This window comes from Nannobrachium achirus (genome assembly GCF_963921795.1).
Source record: "Nannobrachium achirus genome assembly, chromosome: 14".
Lineage (NCBI taxonomy): Eukaryota > Metazoa > Chordata > Actinopteri > Myctophiformes > Myctophidae > Nannobrachium > Nannobrachium achirus.
This window is the reverse complement of record NC_137821.1, coordinates 34,408,955-34,434,612: the sequence shown is the minus strand read 5'-3', so window position 1 is coordinate 34,434,612 and position 25,658 is coordinate 34,408,955. Positions and strand designations below refer to the sequence as shown.

General features: G+C 43.2%; 1 protein-coding gene across 2 annotated transcripts in view; it reads left to right on the top strand.

Moving 5' to 3' along the window:
- The window catches only part of rbpjb (recombination signal binding protein for immunoglobulin kappa J region b), a 70,332-nt gene that overhangs the window by 37,197 nt on the left and 7,477 nt on the right, over positions 1–25,658 (top strand). The window contains exons 2-6 of one of the 2 annotated variants that reach the window (XM_080741788.1): positions 966–1,004; positions 14,346–14,441; positions 20,012–20,177; positions 20,668–20,842; positions 22,452–22,541. In XM_080741788.1, the coding sequence (XP_080597914.1) occupies positions 966–1,004; positions 14,346–14,441; positions 20,012–20,177; positions 20,668–20,842; positions 22,452–22,541 (566 nt within the window). The remainder of the gene's footprint in view (positions 1–965; positions 1,005–14,345; positions 14,442–20,011; positions 20,178–20,667; positions 20,843–22,451; positions 22,542–25,658) is intronic. The other variant, XM_080741789.1, reaches the window with a different exon arrangement.

Below are 25,658 nucleotides of genomic sequence, written 5' to 3'. Positions count from 1 at the left end.
GCACTGCATGAATGTTCAGGTCTTGCAACACACAGAATAAAGTGCCATTCTATAAATCGAAGGTTTGTTGGTATTACACTTCTTACTTACACTACTCTCCCACATCAGGAGGAATGTGCCTTTTTAGATGTTGCACATTTTTGAGCGGTGGTAGACCGCTCCTATACGTGGCTGTGCGTGTGTCTGTAGCCTTGTTCCTCAGCGTTTTGCCATAGCAAAATGTGTGTACGTAGCATCATGTTTGTCTAGTGATGTCATATGTCTGTAGCCTTTTTCCTCAGCGTTTTGCCATAGCAAAATGTGTGTGTGTAGCATAGCCTGTACATCCTAGACTCAAATCCTAGTCTGAAGACGTTATCCAAGCACGACCACCACTCACTTCACTTTGGGTGTGATTTTTTTAAATGCAACAAACGCTGCTTGTCAAGTTGCATTCATTTCAATTTGCAAGTCATTTATTGAATAATGGAAGGACACAAACACTGCTTCGCTATGACCTTGACTTTTTATCATAGTATCTGTCATGGCACTTCCTGTTGGTTGCATCATGTTGTAATGATGACTTTAAGCTTTTATTTTAATGCTGCACTCATTGCACGCAAATCTTTGTGAACGAGAGCATCTGCCCTAGCCTTTATGAAGCAAACACAGTTTGTTTCGTGCAGCGCACCCAGATAGATGAGCTGTTTCTTCCAAAAAAAGAAAAAATAGCTATCTATCTAAATGACACTGAACTCTGTTTCACCCCAGAAACAGAGTTCAGTGTCATTTAGATAGAGATGCACCAGCGCCTTGTCACTTGCCTCACTTTGGCACACGGCCACGGTGACAAGAGCAGGACGCGTGCAATGTTTGAGCTCACCAATGTGTGAAGTTGTGAACTACGTGTTTGTGTTTTTTTGTTTGTGTGTGGTTGTCAACCAGCCTTCTGAAAGCTCTTCTCTCGATTTTGTGTCTCTTTGCAGGAAGTTTGGGGAGCGCCCTCAGCCACAGCGCCTGACAAGGTGAGAACACGTACTAGCATGCACGTACACACACACACACACACACACACACACACACACACACACACACACACACACACACACACACACACACACACACCTACTCTGTTCACAAACATGGCCAACACCTTTTGTATTGTTATGGGTTGAGTGGTTTTCAACATTTTTCATGTCAAGGACCCCCACATTGATATGAATTTGGCTGCGGACCCCCATCTGAAAATGTTTTATGCCAGGGACCCCCAGAAGAGAAGATTTATTATTCCCGATATTTCTCAAAAACAGAAATTGTAGATCTGCTATTTTTTTGAATAGCCAACATATGGGTAAAGTGATCCATTTAAATCCAAATGATTGTGCTTCTATGTTAACTGCTTTTACTGGGGACCACCTGGAACCCATCCAAGGACCCCTGGGGCTCCCCGGATTCCACTTTGAGGACCAATGCCTAATATGAATTTCAAATAAAAAGCCATTATATCTTGTTAGAAATGGTTCTTAACATTTTCCAATGTTGTACAAGAAATTTGAATGACATGGCTGCCACTAGTTCTGTCTGTATGACTGTACAAGTTCTTAGTTCTTACCTTATTTTCTTCAGCAAGACCTAATTCTGAATGAATGCCTATCTCTAAAATCATACACTTAACCGTCTGAATGTATACCTAAACTCTGTCATATCAAACATATAATTTTCGGAATGTCTGAGTGAGTGTCTGTCTGAGTGTCTGAGTGTCTGTCACAGCGTTTCTCCTCAGTGGCTGGAGCAATTGATCTGAAATCGCATCACCATAAGCATATGAACACACCTGACATAACTGTGAAGCCCGTTTGTCACTTTCACAAATCGTTTGCTGTATATTAGCATTTTTATGGTGTATCTACTATCTATTCTGCATCTAGCATGAGGCTTATCTATTCTGCATCTAGCATGAGGCAACATGTTTAACCATCTGTGTGTGTGTGTGTGTGTGTGTGTGTGTGTGTGTGTGTGTGTGTGTGTGTGTGTGTGTGTGTGTGTGTGTGTGTGTGTGTGTGTGTGTGTGTGTGTGTGTGTGTGTGTGTGTGTGTGGGGGGGGGTCTTACAGATGTTGTCCAAAAATCATGCAGATCGGTATACAGTAAACGAAACGGGTATTTCTTACATTGATGCTCCTACATATTATCATGCAAGCACCAGTTAAAGTTACTTTCCATCCCTCATATACTGTGTGCAGTGCACATCCCATAACCCACACACTGCACATCATTTCAGAGCTCATATCTTTGAACGTGTAAGGGCTAGTCTAAACTAATGCCAAAACCCATCTCTAAATGTATGTAATTTACCTAACTAAACTATCTCTAAACTAATACCTAAAACCAACCATCTGTGTCTGTTAAAGTGCATCATGGGTAGTATCCTGCAAAATGATCAGTTCTAAGTGCTACATGAGTAACATCACATCAGTAATATCACTATGAAGAAACTGTGTGTGTATATCTATACTATAATTTTGCGAATGTCTGAGTGAGTGTCTGTCTGTCTGTCTGAGTGAGTGTCTGTCTGTCTGTCTGAAACAGCGTTTCTCCTCAGTGGCTGGAGCAATTGATCTGAAATCGCATCACCATTAGCATATGAACACACCTGACAGAACTGTGAAGCCCGTTTGTCACTTTCACAAATCGTATGCTGTATATTCGCATTTTTATGGTGTATCTATATCTATTTAGCCTACAGTACCTTTTGTGACCACACATGTTAAGGGAGGGGCGCTGTTGTTCAGGCCATGCACAATCACACACAAACCCACACACACACACACACACACACACACACACACGGGGGGGGGGGGGGTGGTGGAGTGTGTGTGTGTGTGCAGGCGGGCGGGCGGGCGGGGGTTGGGGGGGGGGGGGGGGGGGTTCTGGCCCTGTTACAGATGTTGTCCAAAAATCATGCAGATCGGCACACAGTATCTCTGTAGCCGTTAAATGGAACGGGTATTTCTTACATTGATGCTCCTACATATTAGCATGCAAGCACCAGTTAAAGTTACTTTCCATCCCTCATATACTGTGTGCACAGTGCACATCCCATAACCCACACACTGCACATCATTTCGGAGCTCATATCTTTGAACGGGTAAGGGCTAGTATATTATATACACAAACACACACACGCACGCGCACTTACTTCATGGTGCTGAACAGCCGTGGAGCATTTTGATTTATCCATCCTCTGCCCCTGGATGTTCCAAGTCATTTGGAGGAACATGGGTTTGAACATAGAAAGCTCATGGTCTCTGTGGTTTGCCTCTGGTGTGTGTTCTTTTTTTTAGTCTCTCGCTCCGTAGTTTTCCTCCTCTATGTGTCGAGTACAGATGTGCACGGGTTGGTGTACAAAGCGTGTGTGTGTGTGTGTGTGTGTGTGTGTGTGTGTGTGCGTGCGTGCGTGCTTGTCATTGCGCGTGGCTCTCAGCAGGGAAAATAAGGGGTTGCTCATTGCCTGGAACAGCCAGGCGTGGTTTTGGAGGAAAATAAGGCCCCAGCACCTTTTGATGTGTCCCCATTCTCATTCATGTGCTGCCAGTCTGTTGGCTTCCACCAACCCCTCCGTTTGTCTGATGGATTCAATGGCCAGAAAAATTACAGCTCTTTTTCACCAGCCTGCCGAAAGGCACAAAAGTGTGTGTTTGTGTGTGTGTGCGCATGTATTTGTGAGTGCGGATGTGCCTTTTATGCTAGTGCACTTTAGTGTTTTTGTGTGCTTGTGTGTTGCTCTCTGTTCAGTCCCCCTCTAATTGCTGTGATGGGTCTGCAGACTCTGCACATTCACTCACACCCACTTGTCCACTTCTCCCCTGCCGAGCGCCCAGTCCACGATTCTCGCTCCGGCAGCTGTGGAGGAAGCTAAAAATCTGCAGGGTCCTTTTTGGGGGATTTTAGGGCAGCTAAAACTGTGGGTCCTGCTGGGTCGCCCGGTCAGGCAGGCTGCTCAACTGGAAATACAATACACATCATGACACACGCAAGTGCACATGCAAAAGAAAAATATCCGAGTGCGCATGCGGGACATCCTAAATACAAAGACCATCGTGCAGACACAGTCGCTCGTACACTACACACACACGCACAGGCACACATGCATGAGCATGACAAACCGCCTCCCCTGTTGCTTGGGAGAATAAACCCTTGAAGTCGCGGCTTTTCCCCCAAAAGAGTGACATCCAGCTCTGCAGAATACATCGCCTTGCTGGAAGAAACTCTTCTGGAACAGCATCAGACGATAAGACGGAACTGAAACATTAATGGTCTAGAATGTGGCCATATGTTGATGACGCATTTTGCCATCTAAGAGAATATGACTTGTTGTATATTATAATATTTTGATGATTAACATTTGTTTTACAAGCTTGAAGCTGCTGAGATAAGATTTGCTAGGGAGGTTTTGCTTAAGATACTGTATTTTGAAATTATGCCTAATTATAGCACCTTACAAATGATTTGCAAATTGTGAGTATAGTTTTTGGAGAATAGGAATTAATATAGTGTAAGTACGACTCAAACCCTTGGTCACTGCTCCATTGCCTCTAGTATGAATTCATGTCACACTATTTAACAAATCCTCTGGATTAATGTTCTATATTCTATATGCATCCTATTTTCAATAGGGAAAAATACTTTTTCACTCCTGTAGAGCGTGTGTCTTCTCCAGATGGTATTGAACCGGATAGGAGAGTTGTCTTCTTTTCAACAGGGGAGAAAAATGGGGAAAAGTGTAGCCTGATCATTAACCTTATCTTATCGGAAAGCAATATTGTGCAATATGGTGCTCTATTACTGCATCTGTAGGCCAGTTCAATGAATCTGCACAAACACGCACACATGCAAGCGCACACACACACACACACACACACACACACACACACACACACACACACACACACACACACACACACACACACACACACACACACACACACACACACATTCTTACATTTGTGACCTACGTAGGACATTACATAGACTTCCATTCATTTTTATGCAAGTCCTGTGGCCTTACCCTAACCTCTATCCCTAAACCTAAACCCTAACCCTAAACCTAACCCTAATCCTTATTAGGACCTGCTATCTGTCCTCGCATTGCCTATTTTTTCCAATTCTACTATACTTGTTAGGACATCTGGTCCTCAGTAGGTCACAAATGTAAGACCACACACACACACACACACACACACACACACACACACACACACACACACACACACACACACACACACACACACACACACACACACACACACACACAGAACCTGCACTCTCCATCTCTCATCTTGAAACTCGTATTTCCTGCCCAAAGTGCACCAGGCGAAAGCGATTGTCCACATTGTAATTATTGTAACTGAAGAAGAGACCTATACTGTAGAAGTCATAGTGTAAAGTCATACTGTTATAACATTCATTTCAGGAGTCTGCAACAACCCTTGTAGCTCCATTGTCATTACAGTGCTTGTCTTTACGGAAGGAACGCTGAAAAAGTACTCAGTTGGGGTTAAGTGTTTAGGCCGGGGCGACACTTGCACACGTATTACTGGGCGAGCTGGGGCTGAACCGTCGTCATCCCAACATCAATATATCATCATTCCAACATGTGCAATATATGGCCATAGCCTTACAGTACATATAGCAAAATACATTAGTTCACTTGCTTTCAGGTTTTTGTTCATGCCAGCAATGAAGGTATAAAGGATGTTTTTGTCTTGATTGGAAGAAAATGTTTGTGAGAAAAGTTATGGTGGTACTGTGTATATATATAATAATGAAGTAAAACCATGTTGTTGAAATGGATGACATAATCTTTTTCTTTCTTCACAGTGTGTGAATATAGTAGTAGTAGGCTATTCATTGTCTGGGTTCTATGTTGGCAGCAAACCTAAGGCAGAAAGACTGTATTAAAACAATTAAACTGTGCTTGATTACTGCCCATGACTACTTTTCACAATGCGTTTATGGGATACAATGCGTCCACTCAATCTGGTAAAATAACTCTCAGTACACATTTGGACTGCACTTGTAAAACTCACTAAATGCAGTAGATATATTTGTGAGTAGGGAGTGATTTCAGATACAGCCTAACTGTCAGGTCAAAACATATTATTAAATATCAGGAAAGGAGAGGCGTAGAAGAACATATGATGGTGTTGGCTGGGTTTTCAGCACCTTCATGTTTTCATTGTCATTCTGAGTTTATGAAGTGAGCAATTGCTTTTCGATCTGCATCCCTCATCATGTGCATTGCTTCAATTATACAAGAGTCTTCCTGTAACAGAGATTGAAAAAGCAATTGCTGTGTATCATGTGAATGGATATTTGCTACATGATGTTAGCCTGACAGATGTTCTTCTCCTACTTTGGTCCTACTTAGGAAAGATTTATCTGGGGATTTTATGTTTCCGCAGGCTATGTTGACAATAACAATAATAATAAATACACCAGCCTCATCCTCCGATTACTCACATTCACATCAACTTAACTCGACAGCAACATTGTTAGAACGTCGTGTGGCCAAAGACCAAACTATCCTTCTGTTTTACTTGTTATGAGTCATAGACCAAAGTCTAAATTTAATATCACTTTAAAATCAAGAAAGCATCCTTTAAATAGGATCTCTGTAAATGCAAACTAGCACCAGCCACATGCTGCTCAGTTATTTGTCATGGGTTATAAGCTGCTAAGAAGTGGTTGGTATGTATGTGGTCACAAATTCAGCACGTAACCGGCCATCATTTGAACTTTCATTTCTGTTATACTAACCTATTTGGCTGCTAAATGAACAAGTCTGTGGGTTTTATGGATCTAGTTTCCTGTCCTGTTTGCACGGCTCTGCTGTCCTTTGCAATCTCTGAATCAGTTTTGCGTGCCAGTTGTCTTCTTGCGTGTGGATGTGGTTCCCTTGTGCATGTATGTGTGCACTTAAATAAGGGGGATGAAATCCCCATGTCGGTCATAATGTCTGAAATTAACTTAGTCGGGGCACGGATGTCCCTTGTTATTTGCTGCTATGCAGATTTTGGGCACCGGCGGTGCCAACCAAAGGGTCTCTCTGCGTGCTTGAGTGTAAAGAGCAGTGTTTCCCCTAGGTTTACTGGGTGACTGGTCTGGATGCAGATGGGCCACGCACGGTAGTGTACAGTCTGGTGTACAATGTTTCCCATAACACTACCGTGCTGTATACAGTTAATTCAGGAATAGTTACAGAATGTGCATCTTTATTTTTGACAGTCTTGGGAAGATTCAAATGGATTCCCAAATGAAATTGAATAAAACACTGGCTTTCAGTGGCCCGATGGGACATAGCGTAGATAGATAAATAACACATTTTGTTTCTTTAATTAAAGAGTAAGAGTGGGGGTTGCCTTCAGCTTGGGAGGGAAGGCAATGGTAGGGTACTGTAATAGGATAGGATAAATCTTTATGACCCCAGGAGAGAAATTCAGGGTTTGTCTTCATGCGAGTGTATAGCAGTACTAAAGGGGTGTGTGTGTGTGTGTGTGTGTGTGTGTGTGTGTGTGTGTGTGTGTGTGTGTGTGTGTGTGTGTGTGTGTGTGTGTGTGTGTGTGTGTGTGTGTGTGTGTGTGTGTGTGTGTGTGTGTGTGTGTGTGTGTGTGTGTGTGTGTGTGTGTGTGTAGCTATACTTATGGGGACTAAACGAATGTTCACACAGTCACCTGCAGGGGACCTCTGACAGTGTGGGGACAAAATAGTAGGTCCCCACAACGGTTAGGGATAGAGGTTAAGGCCACAGGACTTGCATAAAAATGAATGGAAGTCTATGTAATCCCCACAAGTGAGGTGTGTGTGTGTCAAGGGGCCTGTCAGTGAGTGTAAAGTAGTACCAAAGACTCTGTCTGCATGCATGACTGTAAAACGGTACTAAAGGGCAGTGGTGTAAAGTAACTAAGTACACTTACTTAAGTAATGTGCTTAATTACAAGTTTGAGGTACTTGTACTTTACTGTTTCCAATGTCCAATACATTTCCTTTTACTCCACTACATCTCACATCCAAATATTGTAGGCTACTTTTACTCCACTACATTTATTTGAAAACCTATTTACTAGTTACTTTGCACATATACATTATAATATTACAAAACATACATTAACCACTTAAGCACTATTTTATACCTAGGCTATTTGAAAATGGCCAATCTACAAGCTCACGACACGTCGCAATCTGTCATAGGCACTATGACAGATGTCATAGGCTACTTTTTTTTTAATTCCAGACTTACTTACTTAACGGATTATTTCTATATTGCAGCATTGATACTTTTACTAAACATTTGAGTACTTTTTTTCCACCACTGCTAAAGTGCCTTTCTGTGTGTGTTAGTGTAAATATCTCTTATAGGAAGTTGCATAGTGTCGTGTCTAGTCACTCTAGTGTCTGCCACTCTCACTTCTCTTTTCAGCCTTTAAAGCTCCTTACACACTTGCGTGTGCCAGAGAGAGAGAGTGTGTGTGTGTGTGTGTGTGTGTGTGTGTGTGTGTGTGTGTGTGTGTGTGTGTGTGTGTGTTAAGAGATGAGTGGTTGGTTTCAATGGTCAGATTTCCCCTGTTGCCACACAGTACCCATTTCTCTAGAAGTGCACAGTAAAACCTGGAGTATTCATTTAACACTGAGAGGGCAACTGACCAAGAATAAGCACAGAATAAGCTCTTATAGCCTAGAAACGATTTGAATAGATTTCTTTTAACCATGCGTGGCTGCTGGGTGCAGATGGTATTCCTGTTTGCTTTGTATACTCTACTTAGTTTATTACAAGTCTAGGAGCTAACTCTCAGTTTCTGCCAGAAACACGTCAGCTACAGAGCAATTGAAGAGTTGCACAGCCTAGTACTGTAGGTGAAACAACATGGCCCTCATTCAAAAGCTCAAGCACTTTAACTCATACCTCGCGATCCCCGTAGAGACCGTAGATTTCCCGCTGTACCGCGCTGCCATGCCCGTAGAGCCCGTAAAGTTTAATTAGCTTTAATCATTATGAAAGGATTAAAAGTATTAGCGCAGATTTTCGCTGATTCTGGCTCTTTAGGCCCGCCCCCCTAACTGTATCCGGTCATTTCCGGTCTGGACCGGATCCAGCTTTCCGTATCCAGTCTGAGCCTGGGCCATAGTCCCGCCTCCATTGGTTTACTGTGTAACAGAAGTCGAAGCTACTTGGCGATGGAACGCTCGTTTTTCAATCGGATTTTTGCGTTTGGAAACTTTGATCCAGTCTCTACACGCCTGGATTATGATCCCCGCACATATCGTGCATTTTGTGCGCGAACGTGTCCACGTGTTACCATAGCGCACAGTTGGCTTTTTTCAATGCTTTTTCATGTAAACACTGGCGGATAAGCAGGGATACAGCGTGGCAACGGATATGTCTTTTTCAATGGGGTTTTTTGTATTCGAAAGCTTGTCACCGAGTCTACACGTCTACTAGATGAGTCGCGCACAGATTGTGCACGATGCGTGCGTGTGCCCACGCTAAAAGGTAAGGACAATTTGGCAGCTGCTTACTACAGCTATGTTTAAAATGGCAGAGAAATTGTTAACAGCTGCATATTTCCTAATTCCTATAGCCTGTCCAGTATAATCTCACATCAAAATATTCGGGCGCATCCATCCATGTTATGTTTGTCATAATTTAGTCACATAGAATGGGTCTTTCACAATAGCCAAGACTGGTGAGAGTCTGAGAACCCAGACAAAGAGAGATGCTCCCTGGGTCTTTGTAACAAATCCAGAGTCTGCCCTGTTGAATAATGAGAATGTGGGCTTTCTCTCGCTGCAGAATTTGTTTTCGTCCAGAGCTGAAACAATATTACCCATTTTGAGTGGCGCGGTCGGAGCAAGCCTGTCATTTGATGTATTCCCAAGTCGCAACACTTGGCATCAACTCCTGGCGCATTAAAACAGGCTGCTGAAATTCCATCTGATTGTTGCCAACTGTTTGAATATGTGGTTATCTATTGTGTGGTTATTTTCGGGAGCAGCGAAATGAGTAGCCAGGCACAAATGACAATATTCAAGGAGCCACTCTGCATGACATCTTCATCCCGCAGCGAGCCATTTCTGCCCTGACGGGAGTGGTCTCTCACTGGATGACAATGCCCCCCATCTACAGCGGTCCGTGTGGAATGGTTTGATGAGCATGAAACAATGTAAACCATAAACCATGGCTGTCCCCGACAATCAACAGAACCCTTATTAGAGATTGTGGAGCCTCTCCAACGGAGGGAGGCCCTCGGAGTTGGATTACAATTGAAATGCTGTATGGATCAGGTGAACCTTGTGAAACTGGTCCATTGCTTTGACTCTCATGTCCCTGTTTTGGGCATGGCATTACACTGTCTGTCAACGTGTCATGTTGCAATGCAACACATCCTGAACTTGTAGATCGACTATTTAAAAAATGAATAATAAAAATAATAAATCAAAAAAGAAATTGTTGTACAAATGACCCTTCACATCCACCTTTAGCTTAAGGGGTTTAAAGAATAGGAGCCAAACCTTTTTTTCTCCATAAAAATAAATCAAATCTGCACAGTACAATATATGAACAACAGTAAATCCCATCATGAAGGGATCATATTGATTTGGAAATGGAATCGAAGCAAGATTGGAGCAAACACGACACGTGCATATCTCCTTGTATGGGCCGTCCTGTCTGTGACGTCAGTTTTTATGTGTATGGAGCTCCTTATAGCTAAACCGCAAAAAATGCAACGAGCCGTCTGTGTGTGTGTGTGTGTGCTGCGTGTACCTCAACCCCTACTGGGCTCCGTGGCGCCCTATCTCTGATGTCATCCTTTCTGCGTGGCTGCCTGGGTCACAGCCATTACCAGAGGTGTCCAGTGATAGGTTCCCTGTAGGCATGACATCATCGTGCTCGGACATCATGTTCCACATTTAATCAGCCAGAGCTGTAATCTCTGGGGTGCTCCAGGGGTTCATTCAGTGCGTGCGTGTGTGCGTGCGTGCGTGCGTGCGTGCGCGCGCGCGCACTCTTGAGTGTAGCCTATATTTTGGAGTTTGGACTATGACTCATCTGAATGTTCATAAACAATCTTGCCCAAAGGAAATCCATGGTGGGTAGATTACGATTAGAAACAGGGCTTTTATTTTTTTTGTAGTATTCATGTGTTCCTGTTGATGTATGGAGACACACTATACCTTTTATCGACAGTGAAGCCAGTGAAACGCAGTCGGATTCTAATGGGGGCTCTCAAGTGTTCACGGAGCTTTTTAATAATTGAGAGAATGAAATATAGAGCGCAGCGCTGTCCGATTCTGTCAGAAAAGCAAATATATCCCACACGGTTGGAAAGTAATTTTCTCGATTGCATGCTGAAATAATGAAAAATAAAATGACCCTCGTGCTCATGCCAGACGGCTCAGCATACCCCCCCCCCCCCTCCCCTCCGTCCGTCTATCCGTTCTTCTTTTCCTCTGTCACCCCTCCTCCTGCTCCATCCATCCGTCCTTCTCGTGTCTCGGGGGCCCCTTACTTTCCATAACAAAGGCCTGTCTAACCCGAGCGTGCGGCCTGCTATTGCGTGGCAGAGTGGAAAGCTCAGTGTGCGCGCGTGTGTGTGTGCGTGTGTTTGTGTGTCAGTCCTCCCGAGCCGGGACCTCTCGGAGCAAAACGGCGTGTCAGGTGTCATTGACATCTGTGCAAGCGGTCCGTGTGTGTGTGTGTGTGTGTGTGTGTGTGTGTGTGTGTGTGTGTGTGTGTGTGTGCATAGTGACCATGTGTGTAGTACTGCGTTGTTATTGTGCATGTCATGTGGTAGATCGTCAACCCCCACTGCTTCGGCCACATGAGCTCTACTGGTCCCAAAAAATATTGAATTAATTTCTGTGTGTGTGAGTCAGTGTTTTGCGTGCGTGCGTGCGCGTGTGTGTGTGTGTGGTGGTGGGGGGGGGGGGGAGCTGTTTGGCCTGGCTGACAGAGGTAATTGGAGCACGGACCTTGCAACATTTTGACACGAGATGTGGATTCTTTGGCGGTGAGCTCAGCACTTGCTGTTTTCCCTTTCCTTCTCGTTCTCTCTCTCTCTCACTTTATTTCCACTTACAGACACTCTCTCTCTCTCTCTGTACTGTCCCTCTGAGCCGTTCACTAACGGTTCACCCCCACAGCTTGGTCTTATTGGAGGGGGGTGTTGACACCACATGGATCCTGAGGTGTTCCAGGGGTGACTGCAGATGCATGCACCGTACGTGGTACATGCTGCTCCCTCTCCGTTCCATTTTACACCTATTATGCCTGAATGTGGCCTGCACGTCCCGTTGGCTTTGTTTTCATCCACGCAATAACACAGTGATTGAACTTATTCAGAATAAGGCAACATTCCTATTGAGCTGCTTAAATGAGATACGTAACTAACTATTCCATTCATATACCTGCTTTTTCCATGTCTGATTAATGACTAGTAGACACATTGAGCCCCCTCCTCCATCTTATGCTGCTACCTTTCATTATGTAACTAATGTCTGTGTTATTGATGGTCATCTGGGAAGTGGAAGGTTCCTGGTTCCCCAGCTCCGATTGGCATCATGTTGAAGTGTGCAAGACACTCCCCTAATTTCTTTAGTGAGCAGGTTGTTGCCTTAAATGGCTGTCTGCGCCTTCCGGGTGTGAATGTGTGTATGAATGGTTGAATGCAATGCACATCGCGTTGGATTGGGTTTGGGCTGTTCAAAATATATAACTAACTGTCAAACAGTACCCTGGAAATACCACAATATACAAATAATAAATTAAATTAAAAAAATCCTTTCACAAAATGTACAAAACAACATTAATACGTTGTCTAACACAATAAGTACTGTATCTGTTAGTTCACTTGTAGTCTCGATGACAAGCCTGTCATTTTCCTTCCAAAAGTTCACTTTGGTGTTGATTTCATAGAAGAGAACATTAGATCCATGTATGCGGCCGATGTTATTTGTCTGTTTTCTTCATTTTTACACACTGATTTTAACAACTTGATTCATAATACTGTATCAGGATGAACCACATTGTACTTTCTCATCTGATTTATGTGTTATTTCTCTTTTCAAAGTTAAAGATGCAATCATTATGAATTGTTATCTCTTTTTTTTTTTAAAGAAAATCTTCAAAGTTAATAAAACTGTCCTTTGAAATAAAACTCATAATATGAGTCATAGACACTGTTTAATCCATTATACACTTTACATCACATCTGATCTACGGCTGTCACGATTTATGACATTTTACATGACGATTAATTTTCTCTCAAATAATTGCGATTAACGATTTAATTGTGTTTTTGTCGTTGACAATTACGTTTCTGTTTGGCTTTTAGGTTTTGAAGTTACACATGGTAGATAATATGACACATAAGCTAAATATACGAAGAAATTACTAACATAATTTGACAACTTTATACTTAAAGAACATTGATAGTGGAAATAGCCGATCTACAAGCTCACAACGCGTCGCGATGCGACGCGTTGTGAGCTTGTAGATCTGCTATTTCCACTATTTTTGACATGGAAACGATTATGACGATTATGAAAAATAATCACGATTATATCAAATAATCACGATTAGACGATTATGTAATAATTGTGACCGCCCTAATCTGATCTCACTAATGCTAATGTTGACGCTATGCACATCCAGAGAGAAATTTCCTCCGCTCCCTACTGCTGTATGTACCGTACCGTAAAGCAGGGGTTCCCAAACTTTTTGGTCTCAGGGCACCCCATAAATATTTTTTTAATCCGAGGCACCCCTACATTATAATTTTCACTCCCAGCACCTTATATTTATAGATACCTTGTATGTCCATCTATATCATCTATAAAATGTACTAAACTAGTGAAAACAGCAGATCTACAAGCACACGAGGCGTTGTGTGCTTGTAGATCGGCTGTTTTCACTAGTTTTGTGCGACAGTCTTGTATGACGAAGCAGGGCTTTGCTTTACCAAATGACGTACACATTTGAAACTTGGAGATACAAGGTTTCTGCCTGACAGTGATGATATTTTAGTGATTTTGTTGCGAGGAAAACGTTCAGATAATAGCCATTTTGGTTAGAACTGACTGAAAATAACTTTGTACTTCATTATCAAATTATCTCGCGGCACCCCTGGACTGCCGTCGCGGCACCCCAGGGTGCCTGGTCACCCAATTTGAAAACCCCTGCTGTAAAGAACATAAAGGGGGTAACACAACGGCTTTATTTTAGCACCACACCCCCGGTCGCTTCCACAGGATCATGTAACCACGGCAGCACATTGATGAACACTGCTTCTCCCTCTTCTCCGTCCACAGAGAAGCGATGAGGAATTACCTGAAGGAGCGGGGCGACCAGACTGTCCTGATCCTGCATGCCAAAGTTGCACAGAAGTCTTATGGCAATGAGAAAAGGTAGGTGCACCTAGCCTGATTTCAGACTCTGCGCTGGAGCTTGAGTCTGAAATTGTCCCATTGACAAGAGATTTCAAAGGGGAGGGGATTTAAATGAAATTCCCAATCACAAGAGATCTGGTGGGAGGGGTTGTGTTTGACTTTTGTACACAAAACATTCCCTCCTCCCCCTCCCCTCTATGACATCCATCAAACAGGTCATTGTCTTTGATTTTTCATTGATTAGAGAGAATCACTAACGAGCTATTGACACTTGTAGTTGGAGCTCTTTTGAAGTTCAAAGGAGGCAATTAAGAACTCTGGTGAGCCACCCCTCCCTCCACTGTTTCTGTTGATTTTCAAAAGTTAGACCCACCCCTCCTCCGTCTTGCATTGATTTCATTGGTTGGTGCGCCAAGACACCGACAGAAAGAGGCACGTCATATGCCAACTCCAGACCAAGAGAAGCAGTCCACTCAGAGAGTGGGCGGGTCTATTGGCTGGAGCCAGGCAAAGGTGCACCTCTGTGACATCACCACCAACCAGAACGTAACGGCTTGGCTCACCGATAACTTGATTAAAGGTCATTGACGTGGACTTGCTCAGTGTTTCTGAACTAACAATGCACATGGCACACCAGTCCACAACAGAAGATAGTAGTCAGAGGTAGGGATGGGACGATAAGCGATATTATCGTTTACCGTGATGACATTTATCGTGATATCGTCCTCCGTCATGCAGTGGGATTAATTCACCTTTTATTTGCCGAGCTGCATATTCGTAACATTTAAACCCTCTATTGGTAAAACGTACTTATAATATACGTAGTTGATAGTCTTTTTTCACTCTCTACCAAATCTCTTTACCAAATAGCCGATCTACAAGCTCACAACGCGTCGCTTTGCAACGCGTTGTGAGCTTGTAGATCTGCAATTTTTTTGGCAAACGTTTCGCCCCAGGATAATGGATGTTGGGGATATTTTGATTATCGCGATAATATCGTAAATCGCGATTTCTTTTGTCACAATAATCGTGATATGACATTTTCATATCGTCCCATCCCTAGTCAGAGGAGGAAATGAACGGCGGCCACATGCAGGTGAAGGGTCACCCAGGGCCGGAGGGAAAGGGGGACAGGGACCAAAGGGGGTGACGAGGGGGGGGGGGGTTGGTAGGTTCACAGGAAATAAGAAAGGTTTAGGGGCCTCGTCCGGGTGTACCCCCGTGGAGGATCAGAGTGCACAGGTCCGGAGTGTAGGCAGGCACGAGACAGCCAGCGCTGCTGAGACTCTCTGGGTGAGTTGGGTACAGTAACTACAGCAGCTTGGTTCACCATGAAAGGAACTTGCGCCGCTGTGAAACTTTCGTGACACTCTAGTGGGTTGTTATGACTCCCAGGTGAGGCGTCTGCAGCACACTTTCTACAGTTCAAAGTTGCCGTCGTTGTGGATAGCTGGCTGCTTGTCGAAGACCCCCGATTCCCTCTCTTTCTCCTCTGTTTTTGTCTTCTCTTTCTCTCTGTCCCCACTTTTTTGATTTTTGTTTACAGATTCACTTGTCTACCTTCTCCACTATCTTCCCATCCTTCGTCTCTCTCTCTCTCTCTCTCTCTCTTCCCCCCCCCCCCCCCTTCTCTCCCCCTCTCTTGGTTCTCCCTCCCCCACCCGTTCGTCCTCAACCTTGTTTTCTTGGCCCGAGACGTAGTGCTGCTTGGGATCTCATCAGGCCTATCTCTTGGTGAATCAGGCGCTGCTGCTGGCCAACTCTGAGACACCTCAGAGAGTTGGATCACGAGAGGAGTAGGTGGAGGAGAAGGAGGAGGAGGAGGTGGGAGGGGATAGAGAGTGAAGGACGGATAGATGATGCTGAATTCCTCAACTGATGTCTGCTGTCTTGTCCAGTTAAAGTCATGCCGGCAAGGCCAGGAATAGTGAGAGCAGCCAGTCAAACGCTCCTGGGAGATGTGCACCTCGCCCTCGACACAGGACAGTACACAGACACACACACACACACACACACACACACACACACACACACACACACACACACACACACACACACACACTGATGCTTTTCCCTCCTTCATCTTTCTGCCAGTTGTATTCAAATAAAACAGAGCTTTACATTTCAGGCCCATTTCCCCCAAAAGGATTGTGTTCCACTGGTTCCATCCAGACTGCAGTGCGTTGAGACTTGACACACACACACACACACACACACACACACACACACACACACACACACACACACACACACACACACACACACACACACACACACACACAACTCTAAACCATGGTTCATCTGCTTCAGCTCACTTCATTCCCTGCCTCTCTTACTTTGCGGTTGACAAGCGGCGAGCTGCGGGACTCCATTATGTGCACGCGCGCGTCGTGGTGGATCTGTTTTTATTATGTGCAGTCATCGTGGCAAGGCACACGCAAGAGGCACACAGGCCTTAAGCGAAGTCTTCCCAATTAATTTCGAACAGACAGGCGAGTGTCGCAGCGAACTCTTCGTGGAAGTCCCCGTGGGCGCTCCTCTGTTGCTCAGCTGCTGTACGTGTTTTGGACGGAGAAAGCATTTGTGTTTACGCCTGCCTGGTGGTGATGTGTGTGACTTTGGGTTGTGTGTGTGTGTGTGTGTCCTCGGATGTCGCCTCTCGCTCGTAATTATTTGCGCGCTTATGTGTAAGTTCCACAGAAGTGAGCGAGTGCGATGAGAATGTGTGGGCAGAGTTCCTAGCCTCTGTCGCTCTTGTCTGTGTCTCCTTCCAGCTATTTATAGGATGTGAAAGTAGACAAACACCCTCAGAGACGCTGGTACCATGAGACCAGGGGCACTGTCCCCCTGTTCCACACAAAGCAGTACAAACGCAGCTCGCACGATTGTTGATACCACATGTTGCACGTGCGCACGCACGCACGCACACAGAGTATAATTTACTCCGATGATGCATTAGGGATTTCTATCAGAGATGAACATTATGCAACCCCCAATCCACATTTTTGGCTCCAGTGAAAAGATAAGTACTGTTGGCTGACTGAGATGTAATTTGCCTAATTACAACATCAAATAACCATCTATACGACATGCCAGACATATGGATGTGGTTTTATTTGTGTCTATTTTGTTTTATTATTTATTTATTTATTGTAATTTCTTTGGTTTCCCAATTTGGACTCATTCACATTGACATCCATTGCAAAATTGTTGGCCTCTCATGAATGAGATAGGAGATTGTGTTGTTGTGTTTTGTTGGTTATTATAATAATAACTCAATAAACTCAGACTAACTATGTACCTCCACTCCCTTGTTTGTAGTTTGGTACTTGCCTTCCCTCTAGTGGTGAAAACTAAAGTGTACACCCTGGTAATACTAACTAGAGTGTCTGTCTAAAGTGGCTTCTGTATATTGGCATACAGAGTATATTACACTGTCTTTTGTCAGGACTTCATGTCCATCTAAATGTATATTAAAAAACACATTGAGACAAAAGTCTGTCTTTAACAAATATGCACTCGCCAAGATTCAGGAATTACAGGAATGTTCTATGATTCCCTATGACCAAACTGGACGGCACAGACACACATTACTGACCAAATAAAAATACCTAAGGCTTTAAAATCAGAATAAAAAACATTAACATATGCTTAATCAAACGAGCACAAAACAATCCAAAATACTATACAACCCTGAAAATGTACTTTATGTATATAACTATGATATCAGCTAAGCCTTGCTATGGGCCTCTGTGGATTAGATTATTATGCAATACAGACATTGTTGGCTGGAATAAACTAGGTGTCTCCTGAGAGTCCTCTTTGTCCTTGAAGGACAGAGTGATTATGACATTCTACATGGTGTGAGGAATGTGATAATTGGACCGCAAGGATATGGAACTCGCTTGACATTGTGTGGGGGCTCGGTACATGATGTTAGTCAGAGCTGAGGTCTTCTCTGGCATTCATTAATATTCCACTCATACATTTTCTTAAAAAACGGTTTCATTCCTCCAAGTTGGAATTTGTTCTTACTATATTTACAGCAATGTAAGTGTGTTCACGTTTGAGGAATTTATTGAACAAAAACGTATGTTTGTGTATGCACATGCACATAAAGGCTTGTTTAGTATAAATTATGAATCTGAAAGAAAAATTGCTCTGCAGAAGCCATTTCCGAGAAGAGGCATAAATATCAAGATATACATAATATGTCATCAGAAGGCTTTTAAAATGTCAGTATATCACCCAGCCCTATAATATATGGTATGGTATGAAAAAGTGTACAGTATATATGCATCAGTGTAGTTTAAAAGGAAGGAATAATAGTAATAGGAAGAAGTATAACCATAATTCTACGCTGGTCGTTGCTAACCAAATCCAGGGATTAAGTTAGGGCTAAGTGCCTGGCTCGAGAGCATCTCACTAGCATCAGCCATTAACTACTTATACTTCTTCATACAGCAACAATGTGAAAATAGATGATTTACAAGCTGACATGTCGCATTGCAACGTGTTATGACCTTGCTGCAACGTGTTATGACCTTGCAGGACACTGTCACAGAGCAAAAGACCAGGTCATTTCGGATATTCTTCTGTGGAGACCAGCAAGGGGAGCCAGACCACTCACATGTTTTGAGTAGGGACACAGGACTGACTGTGAATGAACTTGGTGTGGTAATGAGCAACAGAGACCCGTGGAAGCAACTTGTATCGCAGATCTCGAGGGTACTCGGATGATGATGACCTTGTAGATCTGCTCTTTTTGCAAATGTTCTTTTTTAAATGGAAAACATTTTTGAAACCCAAAGAGGGACACCAGGGTTAATGTGCATAAGAAAGGAGAGACTCTTCTTTTCGTTAGCCCATATTGTCTTTCCCAGTCTGTGGATTATCTACCAAGCAAGTGAGAGCCTGGCAATGTGTCAAATCCTCCAACATGATATATACTGTATGTATACGGTATATATATTTCAGAGATCAATATGAGAAATTCAGTACGGTGATATCAAGAGTTCTTTGAGAGTGAGAGGGAATGATTCACAAGAATTATCTTGTTTCCCCTTTTCCATTGCTGCTTCTCCTTTAAACCTTTATTCATGAATGTATTCAATTTCATACATGAACCATGTCATTAAAAACATGGAGGGTACCATGGTGTGCTCGAAGTCCATATTGATTGTCAATGCTTGGGTATATGTCATCACTTTGATGTCCTAGTGTATAACTTCATTGTACTACAAGGTGTGTGTGTGTGTGTGTGTGTGTGTGTGTGTGTGTGTGTGTGTGTGTGTGTGTGTGTGTGTGTGTGTGTGTGTGTGTGTGTGTGTGTGTGTGTGTGTGTGTGTGTGTGTGTGTGTGTGTGTGTGTGTGTGTCAAGATTATAGAATACTTTTAGTTAGATAATTAGAGGTTTACAATTCAGGTTGGGGTTAGTCTAAAAGATTGTATTAAATATGCTATTTTTCTGCTTATTAGGCTTACGGTACCGTAAAGTCCCAAAATGCCATTAACTTCAACCTCCTAAAATGTTGATGTCCGCACAAGTATAGTAAATACAAACGTGTGTGTTTGTGTCCGTTGCACAGGTTCTTCTGCCCCCCTCCATGTGTGTACCTGATGGGCAGCGGTTGGAAGAAAAAGAAGGAGCAGATGGAGCGAGACGGCTGCTCGGAGCAGGAGTCACAGCCCTGCGCCTTCATCGGCATCGGCAACAGTGACCAGGAGATGCAACAGCTCAACCTGGAGGGAAAGGTAAGCGCACGCACACACACACACACACACACACAGCCATTTTTTGTGTCTGCTTTCACTTTCATTTGCATATACTGTACATCCATGGACTGTAGCTTAATCTTCCGTACTCACACTCCCCCTGATTTTAAACCTTAAATCTCCTCCAACAGCTGCCTGACGGATCCATATAGGTGCCTTAATGCAGCCGTTCTCAAAGATTTGTTTATATATAGCATGACACTCTTTATAGTCACTTTGACCATATACATCGGCGATTTGAAAATTGCTGATCTAAATAAGCATATAGATGTATTTTCCAAAAGTCTTGAAAGATTTGGGATAATTTGGAACACAAATCTTGTATGGGGTTCCCTGGCTCAAGTCTTTTTCAAATGGGGGCCTGCGGTCAAGTACATATTAATTTAGGGGTCCTTGACATGAAAGGGGTTGAGAACCACTGACCTTAAAAACGCTCCCTCTCTCCCCTTTCCCCCCTCTGTTCCGCCAGAACTATTGCACAGCCAAGACCTTGTACATATCCGACTCCGACAAGCGAAAGCACTTCATGCTGTCCGTCAAGATGTTCTACGGAAACAGCGCAGAGATCGGCGTCTTCCTCAGTAAGAGGATCAAAGTCATCTCCAAGCCCTCCAAAAAGAAGCAGTCCCTGAAGAACGCAGACTGTGAGTGGAAACACAAAGCCTGTTGTAAAAATGTGAATGCCTGAACACGCACAACACACACACACACACACACACGCACACGCACACGCACATGCACGCACGCACACACACACACACACACACACTCTAAATGCCACCGATGTACTGTATGTAAATCAGTGGCTCTCAACCCTTGGGCTGTGGCACACTGGTGGGCCGTGACAATATTGGCCTCCAAATGTTAAAGAATTAATAATAAAAAAACGAATAATAAAAAAAAAAAAAAAGAAATAAAAAGAAAATCATTGTATTATTTTCCTTCAAAATTTGGGAAAATGCATTTTCATTATGATTCTGACCAATAGGAACTTACAATATACTACGTTGAAAATACACACGGCCCACCCATCATACCTGGTCAACTGGTCAGATTTTCAAGTGGGCCTTGATCCAAAAAAGGTTGGGAACTGCTAATGTAAAGCATTCACAGCATCAGAATATACACACAAAATGCATATGGTGCCATGATAACGATAACAGCCGCTCCTCTAAATACCTCTGTGACTAATAATTCATTGTTGACTTCAGAAAGATTCAATGAAATCCCATTGCTATTTCGAAATTGTCGATAGGTTTAGATTTCCTGGCATACTCATCCTCTCTCATCAACCAGCGGCATCCTCAAGAAAGCACAGCTTTCTGAGGCGTGGCAAGAGTTTTTGTATGAGTACCAAAGCTCTTGTGAACATTAAATCGCTGCACCATTGGCAGTGTTCTGCACCTGCCCGCGCTCACCTGGGAAGCACTCGGCTGGGTGAAGCTTAAAAAAATATGTCTAATTATTCTTATTAATAAATAACTAATTTGTCCCTGCTGTTTTCGGCCTTTTAACCCATTTAGGCCTAGAATTATTGAATGCTTTAACCAGTGAAAAATAGCAGATATACAAGCTCAGTGCCGCGCTGCGAGCTTGTAGATCTGCAATTTTTGAAAAAGTCGTGAAAATGTGTGCAAATCTTTGAATATATGTATTTTCAAAGCGAACGTTTGTAACTCAAACTTTGCTTCTGGGTGGTCCCTGGAACTAAATATTTTGAGATGCGGGTCCGTGGCCAAATAAATATCATTTTGGGGGTCCTTCACATGAAAAGGTTTGAGAACCACTGACATGGCAGTCTCTCAAGAACAGACCAACTGAGCTCCATTTAAGTGAAAAGGACCTTTTCTTTGACGATGGCTAGCCAGATTGCTGACATAGAAACATAGGTTTTTCAAAAAAATCTTAGAAGGATTCAAAAGACACTTATAGAATCGGGTCAAAATTCAAATGTTCACGATTTTTCAAAAATAGCAGATCTACAAGCTCGCAGCGCAGCACTCGGTGCCGCACTGTGAGCTTGTATATCTGCTATTCTTCAATACTTAAAGCATAAAATAATGATACACTTGTAGGCAGCGCTCGGGTGGTGCAGTTGTAAAGTACCTGGCCACCGCCGAGGAAGTTGTGGGTTCGAATTCATCGTGGTGCATCCGGCTTTGTCGGGCGTCTACACGAAATACAATTAGCCCATGTTCAGGGGAGGGAAGCCAGGCGGCAAGGTGATATTTGTCACTGCACGTATTCCTACAGGCTGGGGCGACGCCTGTCAGGAGGGAGTGTTGGGCGGGAGGAGTAGGACGAAGGCTCTACGTCCTCCCGGTGGGGGCTCCTCACTGGCAGGTGAGTCAGTAGGATACAACAGCAGTGACAACACACAAATGTGTGTGGGGGAGGAATAATTGGCATGATGATTACATTGGAGAGAAAATGGGGGAATAAAGCAACAACAAACAAAAAAAAATCACTGTAATTGTGTGTGTGTGTGTGTGTGTGTGTGTGTGTGTGTGTGTGTGTGTGTGTGTGTGTGTGTGTGTGTGTGTGTGTGTGTGTGTGTGTGTGTGTGTGTGTGTGTGTGTGTGTGTGTGTGTGTGTGTGTGTGTGTGTGTGTGTGGATGATGATTGTATTTACTGCTGGCTGTGCAACAAATTCCCCCTCTGCGATAATAAAGTTTAACGTGACTTCGAGCTTGATTGGTTTGACAGTATTGTGTCAACAGTAGGTGTGTAATGATGATTAATAGCGATACATATCACGATACATGGTTGACGATACGATACATGGACGGTATTGGGTTCATTCATGGCGATACGATTCGATTCAATGATTTAAAATCGATATAGTAACTATTTAGTAACTATTTAGAAATGAAATCTGTGTGAAAAGTGTGGATAGTGCAGGTTCTTAAGGGAAACATGTATTATTATGGATATAAATAAGTAAACACAGTAATTATCTGGCAAATACATGGACATTGTATTTGAACACATACCTGTATGGACAAACCTGCACCTTGATATGAACCCAGAGATTACACACATTTATCGATAGACCAGTGTGGCAATATGGAAAGGAAAAGTAATTAAACCCCTCCTTTTCATCTTTTTCTTTTTAAAAATGCTAAATACAATGCACAAGTAGGTAGTATTGATACAATCGATTATTTGCACTGCCGATGCGATACAAAGTCAAACGATTCGATTTTAGCTGTTTTCATTTCGATATTTCGATGCAGTTACTATATCGTTACACCCCTAGTCAACAGCATATCGGACCCATAAGGTGCTGTAGTTTAATTGATTCATTTATTTTGGTTTTTTCAAATCTCTTCGCTACAAGCTCATAATCGTCTATTTCGGCTGTCATAATATCGTTGTGGTTTTCACTACACGATTGATCGCCAATAAGTGATCACACATTGCAGGACATTTCACAGGACTATAGCCGAGTTGTATATCAGAGAGCGACCCCGTTGGGTGGTATTTTAGTCTGTGTTTCAGGCCAATGGGAGGGAGTGTTGTTGGGGAATCGACCTTAGCAACATGAAGCTCAGGGATTGGTTGAGATTGATGTTTTTGGTGTGCACTGCTGGGACTCTGGGAGTTTAACTCTGTTTTAACTGTTAAAACCAGAGAATAAAGTTGGAACGATAAACTGAGTATTACGTCTCTGCCAGAGGTCAACAGGTCGATCTTCCTTTTCTTGGGTCCATGTGCTATTGTATTTTTTGTTTTCTGCTTTTCCGCTTTCTACAATAACACATGGGTCCAAGTAAAGGAGGATCGACTGGTACTGGCTGAAACGGATGCTTGCTACTCGTTTCGCGCTTATCGCAGCCCAGTCTGCAACAGAGCCAAATATCAAACCTGCCAGATATCCAGAAACACTCTGGAAGGTCTGGAGCGCTGGAATCACGCAAGGATCTCACAGAGTAGGGCTGTCACGATATGACATTTTACATGACGATTAATTGTCACTCAAATAATTGTCGATTAACAATTTAATTGTGTTTTTGTCGTTGATAATTACATTTCTGTTTGGCTTTTAGGCTTAGAAGTTGTACATGGTAGATATGACACATAACCTAAATATACAAAGAAATTACTGACATCTGACAACTTACTACTTAAAAAATAACATTGATAGTGGAACTAGATCTGCTATTTCCACTATTTCTGACATGTTTCAACATTCACGATTATGACGATTATGACAAAATAATTGCGATAATGTCAAATAATCACGATTAGACGATTATGTAATAATTGTGACAGCCCTATCTGCGATAGAGCCAAATATCAAACCTGCCAGATATCCAAGAAACGCTCTGGAAGGTCTGGAGCGCTGGAATCACGCAAGGATCTTGCAGAGCCTTTTACACACAGCGAGGAAAGCCCGATCTTGCATCAGATCAGGGGTTTTGTCAGCTCCAAAAATGGTCGGCGAGAGCATAATCGGAGCAGATATCTTGCAGTGTGTACTAGCCCTTAGAGCAGGGGTCTTCAACAGGGGGTCTGGGACCCCTAGGGGGTCCTCAGAGTTACTACAGGGGGACCTCCAAATCTTTGTAGCTTTTTTCTCCTTTTCTACAGTATATTAACCACTTGAACCCTAGCCTCCATATTCTGAGAACTTTAGCCAAAAATAGCAGATCTACAAGCTCACAAAGCCTCGTGCTGCGAGGCGTTGTGAGCTTGTAGATCGTCTATTTTCGGCAAAGGGGTTTGGTGTAGAGGGGGAAAAAGAGCAGACTAAGTACAGAGCCAAATGTATTGACAGTTCAAGTGGTTAAATATCTGGAAACACAAATTTAGATGAACCCAAAATACACTGATGATTGCTGTCAAAAATGAAACTAAACTATATCGTATCTATGGGTTGTAGGGGTCCCTGCTTAATCTCTCGCTTGACTAAGGAGTCCTTGGCCTGAAAACATTGAAGACCCCTGCCTTAGAGCATTTATTCAGTAAAAAGGGTCTCTCCCCGTAATTCACGCATTCATTTATTCAAGGCTCGATTACTGTAATTCTCTCTATGCTAGAATCGACCAAACATCACCCGCCTCCTCGCATGCAGAAAACAAAAAAAAACGTGAGCCTGATCTTGGCCTCGCTCCACGGGCTCCCTGTTGATTTTAGAATTGATTTTAGGATTTTACTGTTTGTGTATAAGGTCCTCAACAGCCAGGCTGTTTTCCCATCACCATACATTTCGGAAGTTGTACAGAAGCCTGAAGTCAGCTAATCAGCTGCTTCTTCTGACTGTACCAAAAGCCTGCCAAAAAACCTGGGGTGACCGAGCCTTTGCGGCAGCTGCCCCTAGGCTCTGGAATAGCCTGCCTCCTAATATTTGTGTGGTGCCCAGTTTTTTAAGCATTATAAAATTAATATATATACAGCGTATTTGTTTTTTTCTCTCTATGGCTTTCAAACGTAACTGAAGGTGTTCTTGTGGCACTT